At 38.1% G+C, this 21,960-nt stretch overlaps 1 protein-coding gene across 1 annotated transcript in view; it reads left to right on the top strand.

The window, feature by feature from the left end:
• LOC122813494 (leucine-rich repeat-containing protein 7-like) overlaps window positions 1-21,960 on the top strand; it is a 638,320-nt gene that overhangs the window by 79,615 nt on the left and 536,745 nt on the right. The window contains exon 4 of the mRNA XM_044085838.1: window positions 6,099-6,198. Coding sequence (XP_043941773.1) covers window positions 6,099-6,198 — 100 coding nt within the window. The remainder of the gene's footprint in view (window positions 1-6,098; window positions 6,199-21,960) is intronic.

Raw genomic sequence — 21,960 nt, 5'->3', positions numbered from 1 at the left:
AGCCATGTCCAACCCGGAATTAATGGACATGCTGCACCTCAGAAAATCCAAATCCCATCGAGCTACGCTACAGAGACTTGAACCTCAGCACTGAAATAAATAGGACATGCTGGAGGGACAGATTCATAACCCAGATGCTCCCTTCACTCTGGAATAAAATCTCAGTCCAGGTTAGGCAGAGTCCCACACTGACTCTCTTCAAGAGGAATCTTGATGAGTGGATGGGAGATCGTAGGTTTACCCCGGCTATCACTTCTGTGTCTCTGTTAGACAGAGGCACAGTATACTAACCTCAAAAAAAGGCATAGCAAAATTAATTTAAAATGGGTGGCGAAAGCCAAACACACTCTGGATAGGCTTATAAATGCCCTAGGGCAGATAGCCTAGTATGAACCTATGAACCTATTTACATGAACACTTATCTAAACTAGGGCTAGACTAGGGCTTCAGTTAGAAAGATGCAGATTTGGTGATTCTAGAAACCTCTCCTCCGCACTCATCATGAAACTAATTCCCTAAACCTACAGTACAAGATACTTCATTTATTCTATACCGTACTCACACATGTTCAATATCTATCTATATACACACATATATATATATATATATATATATATATATATATATATATATATATATATATATATATATATATGTGTGTGTGTGTGTGTGTGTGTGTGTGTATGCATTATATGACTGTACAGTGTTGAATAAGCATTTGGCAATGCCAAATGTCACTTGTGCAACATTACTAACTCAGCATTACAAAAATAGAATAAATTCTGTGAGGTATATTGGGTGACCTTTTCAAGTGAAACTCGATTATTGTGAAGTTAAAATGTCACAAAGGAAGAAGTAAATAGATTATAATGCATACATTGATACCTTCTGCTGTGCATGGATGACATTTTGCATAGCAGTTATAGCAACAAAGAAGTAATACATTGTATTTTAATATGATTGTATAAAGCAGCATTTGACTTTGTATTAGTTTTCCAAGTGGAAAAAAATAACTGCCAAAAGAATAATTTTATATTGTAAGTAAATAAAGCTGAAAAGCAAATGACATGCAGTGACTATTAATATACTCTGGTATTTTAACTTATACTTAATAAGAGAGATTAGAATATTCTTTAGAATTGACTTTTTCCTCTTGACATCTTTTTCAACTTCAGCGTGTTTAGCAAAGCAGCCCTGTCCTACAAATTATTGTGATTATTGATACTTTGATATATATATATATATATATATATATATATATATATATATATATATATATATATATATTTTTTGCATTAATTGCTTCTGCCTGTCAACCATCAGCCCCCTCCTGGCCAATTATCCTGTTCGTCCACTACCACCAGAGTGAGGTTAGAGAAGGAGGAGCCAGCATTCAGACAGTCATCAGGGATGGCATAAAATGCTCTGCTAGCAGGCTAAATGGGGATGTGCAATGGGCTGTCTGTGCTGGTCATCCATCACTTCTGCAAGGGTCATTGTCAACTAGCATCTCTAACCCATCCCTCATGTCAAACACAGAAGTAGCTTCCCCAGTCTCTACTGGAGGAGTCACAACTTCCTTGTGTGCTGTTTAAGCAATCACCACCCTCCTCACCCCCCAGAATAGACAAACAGCCAATAATCCTTCATTCCTCACCCTCCCAGCCTGCATCCTCCAGGGCCAATGCCAGGATTTCTGTTCAAATCCCACCCCTATGGCAGGATCAGGCTTATTGATAAATGGAACAACAAAGCAAGCCCAAAAGGTCTCAGAAAAGCTGAAAAAACAACATAGAACTAGGATCCAAGTGCCAAAATTTATTAAAATGTCTAGCACCTCGGCAAAAAGGGTTTAATAAATGTTGGTGCTTGGATCCTGGTTCTACGTTGTTTTTTTCAGGCTTATTGATAATTTGATTCTAATTTGTTTAGCAACTTTTTTCCTTTGCATTACCACCACTTTAACACAGTGTTACAATGTATTTATTTTCCTCTGTACTCTTTTCCCCAAAATGTATTTTACAATTATGCAAGTCTAGCATTTCTCCTGAAGAAAAGTGCTTAATCATTAAACCTGTTACTCCAGCTGCTTTTATATAGGACCATTCTATTGATGTCTGTAGGCATTTAGTACTGCCAGTTCATATTTGCACTAATAATTCCAAAAAAAGCATTCTTTATTGGATGGAGTAAGTTGAGTCTGTCAAGTGTTCAGCTGTCTTTCAAATACTATACTCTATTTTCAAAAAAGCATTCACTTGCATTGCTTGACACATGTATAGCTTTGTCTCAAGATTCTCAAAAAGTGTTTTTTTTTTAGTATGAATGTGAAAGTCTGTTTCTTTAGAACTGAAGTGCAAAATTTGCTGTAGCAAATTATAAGAACTGATCAGTACAGTTTACTTACTAAACCAAACAATTCAAACAGTTTAGCAGTGGAAATGCATCTTCAAAAAAGTGCCTTTGTTGTTGTGTGTACTACTACATACTGTCTGATTGTAGAAGGCTTAGAATATATTTAAAATAGTCATATGGCAATAGTTTGATATCCTATCCCAATGATAATAAAATAAAAATTGATGGTGTCATATCTAAAACATATAGTTAAGCAATAACCCATTTCTGGGTGTGGGTAATGCTGGATTTACCCACGGTTGGCATGGTTTGATCACGAGATCGAAGCCCGAGTGGCCAAACAAAGACAACCGTGGGTAAATCCAGCATTACCCACACCCAGGCTTGGGTTATTGCTATTATGCAATGACATTATTTAAGAAGAAAAATACTTAGTTTTCTTAAATAATGGTATTGTATAATGCCTCCTTGCTGCCCTTCCACAGCTGTCCGGTATTCTGCGGCAGTTTTGATGTACTGTGCATGCGTATGCTTACGCAGTACATCAGAGCTGTGAGTGGAAGCAATGGAGAAAGCAAGATTTCCGTTGCTTTTTGGACGGTGTCTTGCTATGTTAAAGGAGTTTAACATAGCGAGACAGCTTTACAAAAAGCAACGGAGAAAGTTCCATTGCTTTTTTGAAAGCTGTCTCGCTATGTTAAACTCATTTAACATAGCGAGACACTTTCTAAAAAGCAACGGAGATCTTGCTTTCTCCATTGCTGTAAGAAAAAAAAAAGACTTATACTAATGGAAAAAGTCTGATTTACAACGTGCATGCTGACCAATCAGCGTGCACATTTTGGAATATTAATGGGAGGGTCATTGTATAATTGTATATAAATTATTCTTGAGTATGGCAAATTGTTGGTAGTTGACATTTTGTGTTACCCACCAAAGACTCATTATGAATCAGAGAATGGGCAACCTGTAGATCAACACCTTGATTGGAGAACACATTTTTCCAGCAGGGTGTTAATCTACAGATAATGCCCCCTGAAAAACAAGTCCACCACTTCATGGCAACATAGCAAGCTGCCATGGAGCTTGGACTGAAAATAACCACCATTACTTTAAGCTCACTAAGCAGCACCTCTGCTGTTTAGTGAGAGCAAAATGTTAAAAAAAAGAAAGAAAATTTAAAAAAGTGAGTATAAAAACTAAATGAAATTGAAAAAAGTGTGTGTGTGTGTGTGTGTGTGTGTGTGTGTGTGTGTGTGTGTGTGTGTGTGTGTGTGTGTGTGTGACAAAGTATGACATCGATGGACCAGTGGCAGCAGCAGCAGCAGTAAAGAGGTTTGCATACCTCTCCACCATTTAGCTCAAGAAATCCAGATAAAGTCTGAAATAAAGGGGGAACAACGGCTCAAAAATAGAAACAGATTTTAAATGTCGTTCGTATAAAATTACAAAGTAGCTTAAATAACGGGATTTCTGTATGAAATTTCTGAAGGAAATAAAGTCTGAAAGTCAAATGTATGTCATTATTTTGTGACTTCAGTCCCAAATAACTGACAAGAAACCACACATTTTAGGAGTAAGGGACTGAAAAATAAAGTAAATATCTATATATAGTTTTTTTAAAGCTATATTTTGGATGTAAAATGCTTCTTCCAACAGTATTTACTTATACTTTAGCAACTTTGAAGCATTATAAGGAGCAACTGTTTTACATCAAAAATATATAAAACCATATAGTAATAAAACAAATAAGTAAAACACAACAATTTTACAGACAGACGTTTTTCTGAGTGCAATAACGCCCTTCATGGTGTGTGTTATTGTGAAATAATGCACTTCTAGGGGTGTAGAAGCCCTCCTCCTGTGGCGTCAAGCCTCAGAAAACCCCTGGGCAGGTGTTATTTCCACAATAACACACACCCTGTTGGGCATTATTGCTTGTGTAATCCTTATGTTTACACACGGCAGAAAAGCTGTGTTGGTGGTATTTGCTTTGTGCTGGTAAAAAGCAAGATACACCCTTTTTAATGTGTACAAAAATGTTTCCATGTTTGAATGTCTATTAAGGGTCACAACCCAATAATAACCTCACTGCACATACTCTAGTCTCAAAGAATCTAGCCCTGTGATGCCTATCAAAAGATATTCTAAATTAAGAAAGTCTGACATTTACAAAACAAAATTTTGTTGGTCCTTTGCCTCCTCCCCCCATTATTTTTGGCTTTGTCCAGAATTCTTGAGTAAAGAAGTTCAGAGGTATGGTTGGGGAATATGGTTATATACTCTGTGTGATGCAAGAGGTCTATCACTGAACAACATTTTTTCCATTTATTATAATCTCCACAATCCTAAATCTCAAAACAGAATAGTCTCTGAATGTTTCTATATTTTCTGTAGCATAAGATCATAGTATACGCAGATACCGTTTCTCTCTAAGAAAAGTGTTTCCCTTTACCTCCAGTTGTGCAACCATGGTGTTTTAAAATTAAGTAAGTATGGTATGAGGGGTAAAGTCCCCATTTGAGGGGTTAAAGGGGGTATGTCAGCTCCAGAGATGGAAGATTTTTTTTTTTTATTTAAAATTTTGGATTTACTGTTAATGGGTTGTGCATTGACTTCCTGTAGGGATCCCTTCTAACCACAAAAGAGAATACATGAAGAGTCAATAAATAGATCCAATTAGAAAATGAACACAGGAGTATTCATAGCAATACACATATATGAGCAATCAACTGTATTTGATATATTCTTTGTATCTGTGTATTTCAGTCACTGATGTTTTGTTGACAAAGAGGAGCAGATGTTAACATTGCTGCATCATGGTTCTTTATTCTCCAGTTCTCTTCTCAGCTAGTGTGCCTTCTGTAAAGTGTCTATATGCTCCTTTTATGCCCATGTGGGTTTTCACTGAGTGCTCTGATTTCCTGCAGAGCCCAAAGACATGTAACAGGTGAGACTGTGATTTTCCAACTTGCCCACAGGTGCATGTGTCATATATGAGTGCGCGTGTGTGTGTGTGTGTGTGTGTGTGTGTGTGTGTGTGTGTGTGTGTGTGTGTGTGTGTGTGTGTGTGTCCAGTATTAGTTTTTAGCCTCTGACTTTTAGTTGCTATGAGGGAATAAATTCATTTATTGGTGTCATTATAAATATTCCTGTTTAGTTTAAGGAGGTGTGGCAATGAATTTCGGAATGTTCACATTTATCCAAAAACACTTCTAAGAATGTTCATGTACCTGGGCAAATCATATTTTTAAAACTCCATTCTTTTATCCATTGCAAGTTTACTCTCATCATAACATATATCATACTGGTTGTCAGCTCACTTTGGGCCTCTTCAACTTTGTTACAGTAGAACTTATTTTCCTCTTTCTGTTTTTCGTATGTTTCTTTGCATCTTTCTTATGAGTTTTCCTTTTCTGGTTTATGCAGTCAAACTGAAACTTCTTCCTTTCCGTCTCAGTCCTTCTAAAGCACTTGAAAATGTTGATCTCATTATATCCCAGTCTTAACTGTTTTGCAGAGTCTGCATATATTCAATATTTAGTGTTTCTTCACTCATATTTAGTGACCCCCCCCCCCCGCCAGCAATCAATTGTTTCTGCACTACGTTTTGCTTCCTTTTTGCCACATTGTGTGCTAAATGACACTTGTAAAGAATGCATTTTATTGTAGGTACAAAAAGAATGCACAATTCTAATTTCTCAGTGTCCTAGTCTAACCTGTTTCTTGTTACCCTCTTGCAGTCTAAAGCGCTTATTCCTCTTCAGACCGAAGCACATCCAGAAACAAAGCAGCGAGTGCTAACAAACTACATGTTTCCCCAGCAACCCCGGAATGATGATGGTAAGATGTTTACAATAATTATTGCCAAAGTGTTAATGCTCTCTGCTTTTGTCTCCCTGACATAATGTATTCCCTGCTCAGCAGTGTTTGTGGAGACATAAGACAGCAAAATATTATTCACTAAAACGAGACACCTGTATATAGTTATGCAATACATCATTTATAATCTCATTAAACTGACAGAAAGACCATTGTTGAAAACAAAGCTTAAATAACCAAATTATATTCCTCTTGGTTGTTGTCAAAATTAACTATCCATTCAGTTCAGTGATTTTTAGCTATGGTGTCAGCAAAATAATCAACAGAAGACATTGCTAACATATTATGCACATCATCTAATCATTTTAATTTGAAAACAGAGTAACAACAGCTTTTAAATGTGTTCTTTAGTTTCTGGAACAAAGTGATCTTTTACACCTGTGTACTCATTATTGTAGACTTTTCAGTGAAATAAAAACTTAAATGAATATTGAACATAACATAGTAGTAAATGTGGAACTGTTCTATTATGAAATATCCTGTTTTTGTAAAAAAATAATCTAATAGGTAGCCATGGTAGAATATATACATTTACACTCTACACACTATTGTTAAAGAAAAATAGACTTAAATATTTTATTCAAATTTACTGTAACTCCTTATCTTTTTATTGGAACACTATGGAATTACTTTAAATGAAGAATAGAATCCATGAGTCACTCATTTGTGCTGTAGTTATGGACTGCAAAGATGTTTTTCTTTGGACTGACACATTATGGAAAATGACTGAAAGTTCAAAATTATTCCATTGGACCTATGATTCAATTATATCCAGCCTTGGTCTGCCTGGATATTTCAAAGGGAATTGCTTTAGGGACAGAAAATGCTTAGACTGCTGTTGTCTGTGATATCTGCTTCATGTCTGATTATCTTTATTGTGCATACCTTGAAACAACTGGCAGAGTTGGATCCAGCATTATGCGACCTAGGCAGCTGCCTAGGGCCCATATTGGCTTGGGAGACTACGGCCAGCTTCACTATAAAAATTGAAAAAAAAAACAATCTTCCATAAATAAAAAAGTCTCATTAGGACCTTGCTGGAGAACTTGAACTTCCATAATCCCCAGAAAACACAGCAAGCATTAGGACCTAATGGGAACTTCCATAAGCTCCACAAACCTCAGCATTAGGACAACAATAATGTCCAAATCTTATCTATGGAAACTGTGAGAGATTTAAGTGGAAGGTGGCAATGTCTGTGGTAATGCGATATACTCAGTAGCAGCAAGCACAGATCTGTTGTAATGGGAGATATGCAAACAAGAGCAAATGGAGTAATTGAGTGCACAGCTGTGTGTGCATTAAAAATTCCCCATTTAAGGGTATTGTCTAGTTAACTGACTTTGCTCAGTCTTTTTTTGTTTGCTTGTGTTGTTTTTTAAATCACTGAGGATTACAGTCCATCAACATCAGTCATAGAGTTTTATAACTGTTGTTTTGTGTCAGTGGTGCAAGAGGTAGCACACTTGCTTTTAGTGCAGAAGGCTGTGGGTTCTTTTACTACTTAAGGTAGCTCAATTGTTGACACTACTATGCAGCATAAAGGGAGGTGGGGTGCTACACTTCTGAGTATATCCTCCTTTGTATGAGATGCCTAGTAACTTTGAACCTGTTTTCAGTTTTCCAGATATTCCCTATTGCATATCACCAGCACACCATTTTTTAATGTAACAGATAATTTATTCTTTAAGGCAGCAGGTACTGAATTTGCAGAGGAAACACTGAAATGCAAAGTTGTTTGTCAACAGGAACTTTTTCTCTTATTAACATGGAAGGTGACTTTTACTTCTTCAGAGATTGTGAATATTGACTGATATTGGCAGATTATAGTGACAGCAGCTTGATGGCCTTTTATGGTTGAAATTGTCTGAAATTTCATTTTGTTATTTTTGATCAATACATTTTGTTTCATTGGTTACTGGAAAATATTCAAAACTACAAATTTTAAAACACACTTTAACAAGTGGTGCTGTATTAAACAAGGAATAAAATATAATACAATCAGGAAGGTAAATCAAAGAGCATATGCATTTATGCATGGTCCTAAAAATGTGTGCAGGTACCCGTGGTTTGAAAACAATCCAAAGGTACACTTACTCTGCCATGACCAGATGCATTTTTCATGATTGTAGGATTCACTGCAGTTTCCATGAATGTGAATTTTCAAGGGCAGAGATGTGTAGTGTTGCTCACATGTTTGATTCTACATATATAGAAGAGTTTATTGGTTCTGATGGGGATTTGAGGTTTGACAGTAAATCACTTAGGAGCAGATAGTTTGTCTTAGAAATGTTTCCGTAACAGTTATTAAAGGAGGGCCTTCTGGTTTCAATTTTATTTGGAAATGGACAGTTTTATGATCAGACCTAACAAGGGGTGATGATATGCTAGGGATGGTGCAAGATGCTCTCTTATTAGTAAGGACAATGTCTAAGACGTTACCCAGAGTAATTGTTCCAAGGCGTCTGTGTTTACAAAGTCAAGCAGGCCCTGTGCTTGTGCACTTGTGGAGGTATAGGTTTTCTACACTGTAGTTCCACTGTCCTCCTACGTTGTCATGCACTGTTTTATTTTGTAAAGTAATATTTTCATTCAGTTCAACATTGTATATAATTACACCTTCATGTCCCCTCTTCACTCCCTTTATTTCATCAAGTACACCTTCATGAAAAATTGGGTAGTTACTCATGGTCTGACTACCCACTCTTACAGGACGCGCAAATCATTTTGTTTTATTCTTCCCATTGGAGCATAATCTTTTTATACAGTCCTGTATTAGATTATTTTATTTTTTTTTATTTATTTTACATTTGTTGACCGGGATAGTCCGACTGGATGCATGTCCATTTTCAGCGGAGGCCCAGGGAGAAAAGCTCCACGGAATAACAAATCATCATAACATGTCACATATTACAAATAACAAATATATTATTTACAGAGATTAGATGGGCAGAATATACAAATTACATATAGAATATTTTTAGTGATTAGAAGAGCAAACATTATAACAAATTGTCAGGTACTGTTATTCAGCGAGAGAATCGGATAAAAATACATAGTAGGCTACCTAGCAGATTTACACATTCCAGAGACAGGTTAACCAGGCTTGATACAGTGACATATCCAGTTTGTTCCCAGGTGGTGTTTGAGCTTAGTTTTGAACTGACCAAGTGAAGAGAGTAAGGTAATGTGCAAGCCATTTCCAGTGTTTGCTTATTAAAAGTTTCCCTCTCTGCCCCTAGCCAGGGACACCAAGAGCTGGTCATTTTTTCCTAAATTCTTTTGTCTTGTAGAGGTAAAATCTAAGCTATCTGTGAACCTCCAAGAAAAGCAAGGTTCCTCACCTTGTTGAGATGGTCAGGAAAAAACACGGGTAAGGAGACAGCTTAATTCAGGGACAACTCTGTCACTACTTTGACATGAAAGAGGTACTGGTGCAAAGGGAGAGCAGAAGGGAGGGATTCCAGCCCCATAGATGCAACAACCACCACATACTTCCAATCCATTCATAAAAGGATGAACAGCAAGAGACCAAGTCTCATGCAGAACCATGGAGGTTCTGTATTTGAGCTGGGCCTTTAACTACTTAAACTTCCACTAGTACATCTCCTTCTCCTTATGAAGGATGTCCCCAAAGAAGAAATCCTTTTATGGAGGGGCAGAGAATAAGGTAACATCAGTGTCAGATCTGTATTAGAGAGAAGCAAAAAAAAAGACTGACACAGGGCAATCCATCTGAATCAGAATTGGGGGTGTCTGAATCCTCCAAAGGAGGTGCCACCCTTATTTCAGAAGGGTGCACAAACAACAAAGGTACCTCCACAGCATGCTGCTTCAACTTCAGCAATGACAGGAAATCCTAAGCTAGCAGAAGTCATTGAGAGAAAGCCTGGAAAGTGAAAGCAATGAAGGGGTGGGAGGTTGGCATAATGGTTAAGATGTTTACCTTACAAACATAAGGTGCAGGGTTTGATTCTCACATGGGGTAATTGGCTAGGCTGAAAATGGCCCACAATGACAGTTAACCTAGTACTACTCTATGAACCTATGAACCTATAAGGCACTGCTTAACTTTCATTGTGGTAAACTCATGGCTGCCAGTTTGGCTTTTAGTGTCTTAGGCCTCCTTGATCCAAAAAAAGCCACTTTGTGAGAACTTGGAGACTGGGTGAATGACCAGGCTCTCCACTTAGACATTGAGAACTTTCTGACAAATGAAGACTATTGGGAGTCGACCCTTGATGACAAGAAAACAATGCTGTGACACAGAGGCTCCCATGGCATAAAAAAAACACCTTTCTGTCATCTGTCTGGGGAGGACATACAGAGGCAATGGCAATGTAGCCTGCACAGTGTTCACTCAAGAAGCCTTGGCCAACACACAGTCTGAAGATGGGGACAGTGAAGGTGATTCACTGAGTCCAGAGCTGCTGGACTAAGGAAAACCCAAGCCATGTGACACACTGTCCTTGGTCTCCTGATATTTTATATCATGACACTTATTGTCATGTTTCTTTTCTGGAGGTTTGCTCCCAGAAACCTTGGCTGATGCCTCAGCTGTTCCAGACCAGACATATGCCCTCCTTATGAGATGCAAACTCCCAGAAATATTTAGCTCTTGTCCTTTTGGATGAATCTGACAATGTGGACAAGCACCCACACTGTGCTGTAGGCCAAGGCAGGAGAGGCAACAAGAATAAAAACCTTTGAGGGGACCTTGCTTTTTCAGAATCAATATTTATTCAATTTACCAACAATATTAAAATCAGCCACTATCAAACATGAGACTGCCAATTACAGCACTAAGAAAAACACCACCTTAATTCTTCTAGGAGGTACTTTCCTTTCCTTTGGAAATGGGTCAGCCAACTGACTGACAATGCTGCAGTTACGCACAGTTAGCAAGAAAATGCTACAAATGCTATTAGCCGATGCTCTATTGTACTACAAATGCCCATATATAGTAAATGGGAGGGGAAGGTACACCCATGAATGTCAGGTTGGCTGTTGGGCTTCTGGCGGGCAGAATATCCCACAAATGATGAATACAACAGTGAACAGTACAATGAACATCAGTATGTGTCAGAAGGAAGTCTGAGCCAGGTAGAGTGATAAAACATAGACAATAAATACATTTTCAAAGACTACAATGAAGAACCTGTGTAGGAAGAAGTATTTGCAAATTGAGGCAAACCATTGTCCAGACAACAGGGAAAGGTGTCTGAAGTAACGGAAAAATAGGTCTAGTACAACCGACTAATATCCTTATTATTGAATTCTACCTCTGAACACCTTACAGTAGAATTTGAACACAGATTTTTCTACACAGGATAAAGACCTCCACAACCACTACTAAAAGAATCAACCCCAACATCCATGACTTTTGGGGAAAGGAGATTTCACTCTGAAACAACAAGGAGAGAAACTATTTCATAGCTTAAAATAACCCAACTGGTTGCAGATCAAACTGCTACTACATCCTGGAACAACAAACTGTAAGTCGAGAATCAATATACAGGCGCTTAGTATGAAAAAAAGTTTAAAAAAAAAAAAGAAAGAAAAATGCTCACTAATAAATAGAGAGGTTAGTATTCTTGGATTAGAAAGTCAAAAATGGTAAAAAGGTATATTAGATGTGATGAGTCCCCAAATAAAATGATTTTGGCTATCCCTAATATTCCTTTTTTTCCCATATACCATAACAACCCTTGGTAAATGTATCAATTTCCATTTTTAACTTCACAAACTTCATTGTAGAAACACACATTCATCTGTTATGTTTTTATATTATAAACAGTTTGACTACAGTCAGAGAAGAAAGATTTACATATTTATTAAACTGTCCATTGTTCTGAATTGCATTTTTTAAGGTTGCACATTTATATATGCAAACACCTACCATGGAATTCCAAAAAGCTATTATGATGTGAAAGCTTCCACTTGGAAAACTTTAGCACTGTACTAAGCCATTTAAATTCAGAGACTGCTCTACCGCTAAGGTCTATCCCTCACAAGGGCAAGTGGTATCGTGGGTGAAGCAGTCCATGGGGAGTGGCTTATGCTCCCCAGGAAACTGCAGAATCATTATCCATCTCTGTCTTGCCCATCATCTTTACCAGCATGTCAATATTAATGCCTCTTTCTGCTACCACTACTCTATTTACTCCACAATACTCCATTTCCAAAATATCTGCAGAAACCATTGCCTGTTTTTTCTTCACTTGCACTTCTGCCATGTCTGCTGCTCTTCCTCTACCAACAGCATTCGGACTTCACCTAGAGAAACAATAGGGATAATTTCCATGGTGCCCCAGCCAAATTTCCCCTAGTCAGTATGACAATCTGTTTGAATTTCCAGTAAGAAAGATCACAGGCCTAATGGAGACTACCCTAGTCAACAAAGTTTCTGTGATGACAAGTGAATGAATCGGTGATGCTGCATTTATTTTCTGTGTTTTAGTCTCTTCTCAAAAAAGGTGTGTAGGTTATCTAGAGCTTGTAGTATCTGTTCTTGTGGGGGGAGTGCAATTGCTGCATTTATAGGGAAGACAAACAGTGTTGTTGAGAGCTTTAGTTGTCTTTCATTGGATCTTTCATTTTACTGTTTATTTTATTTTATGTGGAGCTGAGCTAAGCACAGTGGTGCTGAAATATGTACTCCATAGACACAGACACTTTGTTGTGCAACTTAGCCCACAGCTGCTACAAATAAGTTCAGTAATACTGTTGCACAAGGTTCCTGAGTTGTGTTTATCACAGATGCATTTGAAACAAAGTTACATATTTGCCTAAATAGACATTTGTACATAACTACGCAACCCACCCCTTAAATGATACTATCTCAGTAGACCATAACTGTCTATCTAAGCTCTGCAACTCTCTATAAATCAAAGTAAGTTTTACTTTAAACTAGACAAAATGATAGGTCAGCCTATTTGTCTCCCATCTATTGCCTCTTACCATTACATATCCTAAACCAATGTAGCAACTGCCTTATGTGCATATATAATGAACTCTTATCAAACACAAATAACTCTGCTTGTGAGCGGTATAAATATTTAAGAAATATGCAGACCTCACATACAAAGAAGACACAGATTCTAAGCATTGCACTAGCACACCATATGCTATGCACCCAACCCTGACATATAATATAATGTTACAGGCTGTTAATGTAAAGAAATCCTTACTTAATTCTCTTAGACCCATAAGTCTCAGAAAAAATCTAAATCAAATATTACATTACGTAAAACTCACCTATAACAGAGTCACAGTGAAACAAAGGGTGTCGGTTCTAGTACAACAGACCACTCCACAAACAAAAATGTGTTAGTGGATTGGTGACTCTATAGCGGGACACACAGATACCTCAATCACTAGGTTGGGCAAAGACAGGTGCAAGGACCTCAGACATCTCAAATGTCCTTAGGACCCCTGAACCAGACAAATATAACTACAATATAATAGTTGTGCACATGGGGGGGGGGGGGTGAATCACTTGGGGTGATTCCTGAAGACGCAAAGAGATATATCTGAGCTTTCAGGGCATGCTACAAATGTAGACAAGACTCTTATACTTAACAGAATCATCCCTTCACCACAAATGATGCCTAGGTACAAAAAATATGACTGGCTCCAACAATTGGCTAAATAACTAGTATCATTACTGGAAGGATCCAGTATGTGTCAGTGTGGAACAAAATGTGTGACATTCTACTTCCTTTGCAAGGGCTAGCCTGCATCTCTTGTTCAAAGGCATCTGCATACTGGTCAAAACCCTTGCTACCCCCACGGTGCCTTTATTAGGCAATGTTCCTATGCCTTACCTTCTGAGCAATCAGGGACCCAGTAGGCCAGGATTTCTTGTACCTTCAGAAAGCAAACAGTCCCACAAATACCAGAGTAATAGATCAAAACCTACTTCTGCAGATTGATAAAACATAATGGAGATAAAGATTTGTTACTCAGTGCCTACCTCACCAGTAGAATGTACATAAAGCAGCGTGATACACTATCTTCCTTCAAATGGGACCTGGATAATTAGATCAGCATTCATACATATACCCTGGACTTCAGAGGGGAGGTACAGTCTGTCCAAGGTAGAAACCGGCAAGGGGTAATGATCCCATAACTCAGTGACCTTGAGCCTTCTATGATTATGTGATTTTGTAAAGTATAAATAAACAAAACAAATAATAGTAATAGAGGAAACCCCTTTAATATTAATCTTTTGTTATACATTCTAATAAGTTTTTATTATGTCAGATACACTGACAGGGGGTGACGTCTGCTCTCAGTTAAGTCATTTAAAATTAATTTACATCCAATACTTAGATATCTAAAAACTACCAACTCCACTCTGAAAATCAGTCTGTTATACTGGAAGAGCACTTAATGCATACTAATCGTTAAGAATTTCTTGGAATGTGCAAAAACACCTTCTGTATTTGTCAGTGAATACTACACAGCCATTATAATTAGGTTAATACCATCAAGGACAGCACAGTGACTGAGCAGTAATGCCTTTGCCTTACAGCTCTACTGTCTAGAGTTCAATCCTGGCCTGTAGTCACTGCCTGTGTGCAGTTTTGGATGTTCTCACTTTACATGTATTTTTCCAGATACCTCAGTTTCTATCCACATCTCAGAAACAGGCTGCTTGATTAACTACTCTAAATTCTCTTATTCCAGCTGTCTCTGTGAGTGTGTGTGTGTGTGTGTGTGTGTGTGTGTGTGTGTGTGTGTGTGTGTGTGTGTGTGTGTGTGTGTGTGTGTGTGTGTGTGTATGTGTGTGTGTGGGTGTGTATGTATATATATATATATATATATATATATATATATATATATATATATATATATATATATATATATATATATATATATATATACACGCACACACATATATATCCATATATATATATATATATATATATATATATATATATATATATATATATATATATATATATTCATCAAAATAAGTAAGTTTTGTAGCAATAAGTGTTGTAGCAATCTGCATCCCCCTGGTGATAATCTTAATATACTGGAGAACATCCTACACCACCTCTCACAAACCATCATTCTAGGGGATGTAAACATAGACTGGCTTACAATTCAAACTCCCCAAACTGCCTCTTGTATCAACCTACATGGATTTCAGCAACTAATCACTTCCCCTACCCATATTAGCAAGTCACACCTGCCACAGTCTCTCCTGGACTGGATTTTGGTGTCTCATCCCCAAAATTACCACAGCCCTCACACTCTGCCAAATTCCCTTAGTGACCACTGCCCTATCATAGTAAATAAACACACTTCCCATTTCACCAGACCTTTCAGGTTTATCACCTCCTGCAAAACCTCATCCTTTAGTCCAGACTCTTTCATAGACCAACTCTCTAATATTAACTGGTCACATCTCACTACACTCCCCTTAGATGAGGCTGTCCACTCTTCCAGCTCTACCTTTCTAAACATCCTCAACTCCCTAGCTCCCCTCCGTACTGTCAGAATCAAAGCAAACACTGCTCCTTGACTGGCCAAACATACTAGAGCCTTGATGAAAAGACGTGACAAGATATGGAAATTATGGACCAAAACAAAGACCCCCTTCTCTCCTACAGACTTACAAAGAACTTAGAAATCAAATAAAAAAAATTATCAACAAAGATCAACTTCTATGCAAACCCTCCCACTACCCTAAAATCTGACCCTAAAAAAATTCTGGAACTCAGTCAATCATATACTGCATCCAGGAACCCCTTCCCCTCCCAACCCATGCCCAAATAAAACTTTTGAAGAAACAGCCACTGAATTTAACAATCATTTTATTAATTCAGTAGCTACCATAATTAATGACCTCCCCATTAATAAAATACTAAAACCCCCACTTTCTCATCTTCCCCTCCTTCTCCTTCTTTCTCTCTTACATCTGTCTCAACTAAATATATTAAATGTCTACTCTCTAAACTCAAACTCTGCTCCCCCTCAGCTGATAACCTACCCTCTTACTTCCTATATATAACTGCTGAACCCCTAGCCTATCCAGTATCCATCCTGATCAGCCGATCTGTCTCTGAATCATACTTTCCATCAATATGGAAAACTTTCTACACATTACCCATACATAAAGGAGGTAATTGGTCTGATATATCAAACTTCAGACCAATTGCTATACTGTCTCCCCTCTCCAAGATTCTTGAGAAATGCATTCACAAGCAGATAATGCAGTACCTTCTTCAACAGAACCTTCTAACACACACACAACATGGATTTCATCCCAAACACAGCACTACAACTGCACTAATATCCTTCATTAATACTGTATCACTGGCCCGTGACAGTAATAAACTAGTCTCATGTTTGTTCCTCGACCTGTCCAAAGCCTTTGACACTGTCTCCCATCCCCTCCTCCTAGACAAACTCTCTCACCTAAGATTCTCTCCTCCCACCATATCCTGCTTTTCCAGCTATCTCTCTAACTGCCAGCAAGCTGTTAAATGGTACTCTGCTCTTTCTCTCCCCCTAAGCTTCCCAATGTGTGTCCCCCAAGGATCCATACTAGGGCCACTGCTCTTCAATATTTTCACCAACCTACTTTACACTTCTTGTCCCAACTCCACACTTGTACAATATGCTGATGATTCTACAGTCCTCACCATTGCTGACAATCCATCTGACCTCCACTCTACTACCCAAGCATCATTCAACGCCATAGAGACATGGCTTTATGACAACAAATTAATTCTCAACCCTAAGAAAACTAAGCTCCTACTCTTCCTCCCTAAAAACCTCAACCTCAAAACAACATTTTCCATCCTATCTAGCAATAACACTGTCATTACCTCTGACCCTAGCACTAAACTGCTAGGAGTCATAATAGATGATCAGCTTAAATTTGATCTCCAGATCACAACCTCTATCAAAAAGACTCACCAGAAACTCGGACTCCTTTACTGAAACAAAAGACATTTAACCAACTCAGCCAGAATAACTCTCTCCCATGCATTTCTTCTTCCCACCCTCCTTTATAGCTCTCAATTATACACAAATCTTAACACTACACTCATAACCAGACTTGAAACTACATATAATAAAGTTGCCAGATTTGCTGCAAACCAAACCTAAAAATCACACTATTGCCTGTCTCTTAAACAGGTGCAGTGGCTTGAATTCCCTCATTTGCTGCTGCTACAGCAACTGTTAATTATCCACTCCATCCTCTATCTACTATCTTTCTTCCCTAGCCTTCAATCAATTATAACTAAATATTCCCCAACCAGGACATTACGTAGCTCAGACCAAGACTTCCTACAGATCTGTAAACCCAAAACCAAATCAGGGTGTTTACTTTATAACTATAACCCTGCTACAACTTGAAACCAACTACCCCTAGAAATTATGTCCCTTAACCAAACAAAACATTTCAAACTAGCCACTCGGGAATATCTAATAAATAAATGATCCTGCCATTGTAGTCATCCGCCCTGAAACTACCTAACCCTAGCTTGTCTTTCATCCTTCCTTTCTCTTCCACTGTCTGTCTTAATATTCATCTACCTCTTTGTCTCATTGCTTAACTTCTACATCACCTTACTACCCCATCTGTACCTATACTGTATATAACTACTTAGAAATAATGAACACTGTTTTCCCTACATTGACATTGTACCTATGTTTTTGTTGTAAAAATTCTGACATTGTACTCTACTGCTTTTCTGTATGATTTGTTGTAAATGCTTTTTGCAGTTTGATCTCTAACATTTGTACCCAACTGTTTTCTGTAAAATTTTATTGTAAAATGTTATTTCTCTAATTGTTTTTGCTGCCAATACAATTTTCTTGCTGACTTTATGTAAAATGTTAATACTGATTGCGGAGCTTTTCTCCACGGGTCTCCACTGAAAATGAGCTAATGCTCAGCTGGACTAACCCGCTTAACAAATGTAAAATAAAGTAAAATAAATAAAATGGAAATCATTGACTTGCTTGGTTGATTCCTATTTTCACTCTGTACTATCAGCAGTTTTGTGCAAGATCACTGAACAGCAAGGCAAAGAAAGTTTCTCCTTTTCCCAGTGGTTCTGTGATACTGGAGTTAATATATTTAAGTGGTGGAGTATGTGGTGTGCCACCCCCACAGCGGTGCGGGGGGGGGGGGGCTTTCCCTCATGCAGAAAAACTTGATGCATTTTTTCCTCTTTTCAATTAAACATTCAGTCAGTCCAAAACGATCAACAGAATATTAGTCAACATACTACATTTGCTATCTTTTGTTATATTGTCCTGCTTTGTCACTCACACAAACACACACATACACACACACAAAAATATTTACATGTTGCATTTATAAGCTTAGCATTGTGGCCCAAAAGAATCAATTCACCTATGTGGCTAACAAATAACTGAAATCATTATCATCAGCAACATCATCATCATTTATAAACTGCTTGCTCTAGAGATGGTCACACTGAAAGCAACCTATACACGGTAGAAAAGACTTCTCTGTCCCCAGAAATGGTCACTAAGTATTCTTATTGGATACCCAGGTATACTTGGGCTTACTTTGAGATACGGTCATTTCTTCTAGCATATCCTGGGTCTTCCCCAGGATGTCATCCCAGTGTGCCTGTTCTACCTCCCATGGGAGACCACCGGAGTTAGTGAACCCCCACAAAGTGTCCAAACTACCACAACTTATTCTTCTCAACATTGAAGATGAGTGACTGTACTCTGAGTTCCTCTAAGTCTCCTGAACTGAGTAATGTGTCATAGAGAATGAGCCTGGCTACCTTGCAAAGGGAAATTATTTTACTGCTTGTTTCTGTGATTTCATCCTTACAGTTATTACCTAATGCTCTTGACCACAGGTGAGGATGATGCAGCTTTCACTTCATAACCACATGCTGCGGTATTACTTGTGACACTGCCACAACTGCACAAATCCAGTGATCAGTCACCAATTCCCACTCTACCCCCACTTGTATAAAAGAACATAAGATGCTTAATCTCCTCCATCTTGGATAATAATTAAAATCCTCTATCACTGGGTTAGTAGTCATTCTGAAATCTCAGTAGATATACACATCCTGTGTGCTTTATTTTTCTAAAACCCTTACAGTCTGGGCATAGCCAACTCACTGAACTCCACCTTTAGGCAATACAAAGCACCTTCAAAGCTACCTAATTCACCTTCTGTCTTAAACATAAAAACATAAGGCACTGCCCTAGTCTGATGAACTTCTGCATTAGCATTTGGTTCCACTTTAATTACCGACTTTATGCTCTTTTGGTGTTCACATTTCTTGGAAAAGACTTGCTCAGCATCTGTCAGTAATCATAACTATTCATCAGTGGTAGTGGGTTACTGCTCCAGCTTCTTAGAAGAGTACCAGTTAAATTCTGTTTTAACCACATCCTCTGTTCTTCACAATTCTGTCCTTCTTTTGTCATAGGTATGCAAGCTCATTTTTTGTGTTTTGCCTTCATATGTCACAGATTGAGGTATTTTGCCACAGGATGCACTTTTTCCACTGAATAAAAGTTTACTATATATATATATATATATATATATATATATATATATATATATATATATATATATAAATTTCTGTTCATATTCTACTTGCCATTTTGACTTCTGCAGTGGTGCAGCAGTAGAGTTGTTGCCTCACAGCAAGAGGTTCTCCCGTTCAATTCTCAGTTGGAGTGCGGGGAGTGCCTTCTGTGTGGAGTCTGCATGTCCTCCCCGTGGTTGGGTGGGCATTCAAAAGACATGCATAAATGGACGTGCCTTTGTTGAAGGTTGAACGTCGAGCTGGCACCTCAGTGTTCGTGAAAATCTACTGCCAATCATTAGCAGACCGGAGTTCTGCTGTGGCGACCCCTAACCGGGAAAAAATGAAAGACAACAACAACAACTCTACTTGCCATGTTATCATGTATCACTGCTACCACTTAGGAGATTATCCAAGTAATTTTGCTGTAAGTCTGATTCATGTCCTCAGCTGTTAGTGTATATGCTTATTGTGAAGCCCCACCACTGGACCAGTAGTCAAGAAGCCTCATTCCTCACCACTGGCACCAGTGGGGGACGTAGATTGGGAGGATGACAAGTAGACACACACTATTTCCAGATGCAGCTCTCTGCATCAAGTGCAATTTCCCTTAAGAGCACACAGAGACCACAGTCAGCCTGGGTCTGCTTTCTCCCTCTTTCTCTAGATCCCCAATAAGACTCCCCACTGGCACAGCAATAGATTTGAAATCTCAGCTGAGTGGCCAAGCTAAGACCTCCAACACTCTCTCTGCCCAACCACTGCTCCATGTCCATGACCAAGTAGCTGACACACACACACACACACACACACACACACACACACACACACACACACACACACACACACACACACACTCTTGGAGATTTGTTTTACGCACACACACACACACACACACACACACACACACACACACACACACACACACCTGGGAAAGGCTGGCACATGTTTACTAGCTATGCCCCATCCTGCCCAGACTATAAGGTAGTTATTACTGCCACCAGCCAGCTCCTTGTCAGCTACTTTAAGGCCCTTAACAAAGGGTGCCCAATCTTACTGTGTAATGTTACTATCAATACATATGGTAGTTTGACCAAGAGCAAGGCTATAAGGAGTGGCCTAAACAGTGCCACCAAATAAATATGCCAATACCCTCAGAACTTAAATATCTCTAGACAGAACAGCCACAATAAAAGGTTTAAATATATTTAATAATGAATAATAAAATAACGCAATAGTAAATATACATTTATAGTAATATCAGAGTTCAAAATTACAGGAAATATTTATTTAAAACAACATTGCAGGACAGTCTCTAAATAAAGAAAAATATCTAAGGTAAGTGTTGCTATATTCTTGACTATATCTAAGAGAATTACTATATCCTACTACACTTACTTAATTAGAGCAGCAAAGCAGTTGTAGTGAATAGATCATCTAGCTGATGTTGTCAGGTCAAAGACAAAATACAGAATGCTATCTCTCAGAGACTTCCCAAATTAATATCTCAAATATTACTGCTGGGATAGCTTGCCGAATTACATCATTTCTTGTCATCTGACTCTATCCCAGGTAAACCCCCCCACTGTTGAAAGCTTGCAGCATTTAGCATCTACCTGTGAGAATACATACACAAGGGCTTTTCCTCAGATCTTGGTACTTGCTGGAAGTCATAAAACAATAGAACACTTCCAAGACAATATAGACCCTAGTTCTAGACATTGTGTCTGTTGCTGCCCTGAAAGTGAAAGATAACATCTTTTTATGGCCTGGCCATAAAGTATTAATTTCAACTATTTTTCTGACGTTAACCTCCTATGTTCTAGTTTCCATTGTTAAAATATATACATTTAAATAGTTATAATAGTGTATGTACATTTCTGTACATTTCTGCTGTCTTCCAGCATGGTACACTGTGGATACATATTTAAACTCAATACTTTGCAAAATATCTTTTCAACACACACTCCTGTACCAGCAGTTTGATATACACATAACATACAGTTCTAAAGGAGCTGTAACACAAGCATCTTACACAAATCATTTCAGTATTCACCAATGACATATAACTATTTACAAAATTCTAGATAGCTGGACTGACAGTATCTCCTTTTGTGAAAGTTATAAGTTAACCATTTGCATCTGATGCCCATTATGTCTGACCATT

The sequence above is a fragment of the Protopterus annectens genome, chromosome 10.part0 (assembly GCF_019279795.1).
Source record: "Protopterus annectens isolate FY-2018-M chromosome 10.part0, PAN1.0, whole genome shotgun sequence".
NCBI classification, from domain to species: Eukaryota; Metazoa; Chordata; order Ceratodontiformes; family Protopteridae; genus Protopterus; species Protopterus annectens.
This window is presented reverse-complemented; position numbering and strand designations above follow the sequence as displayed.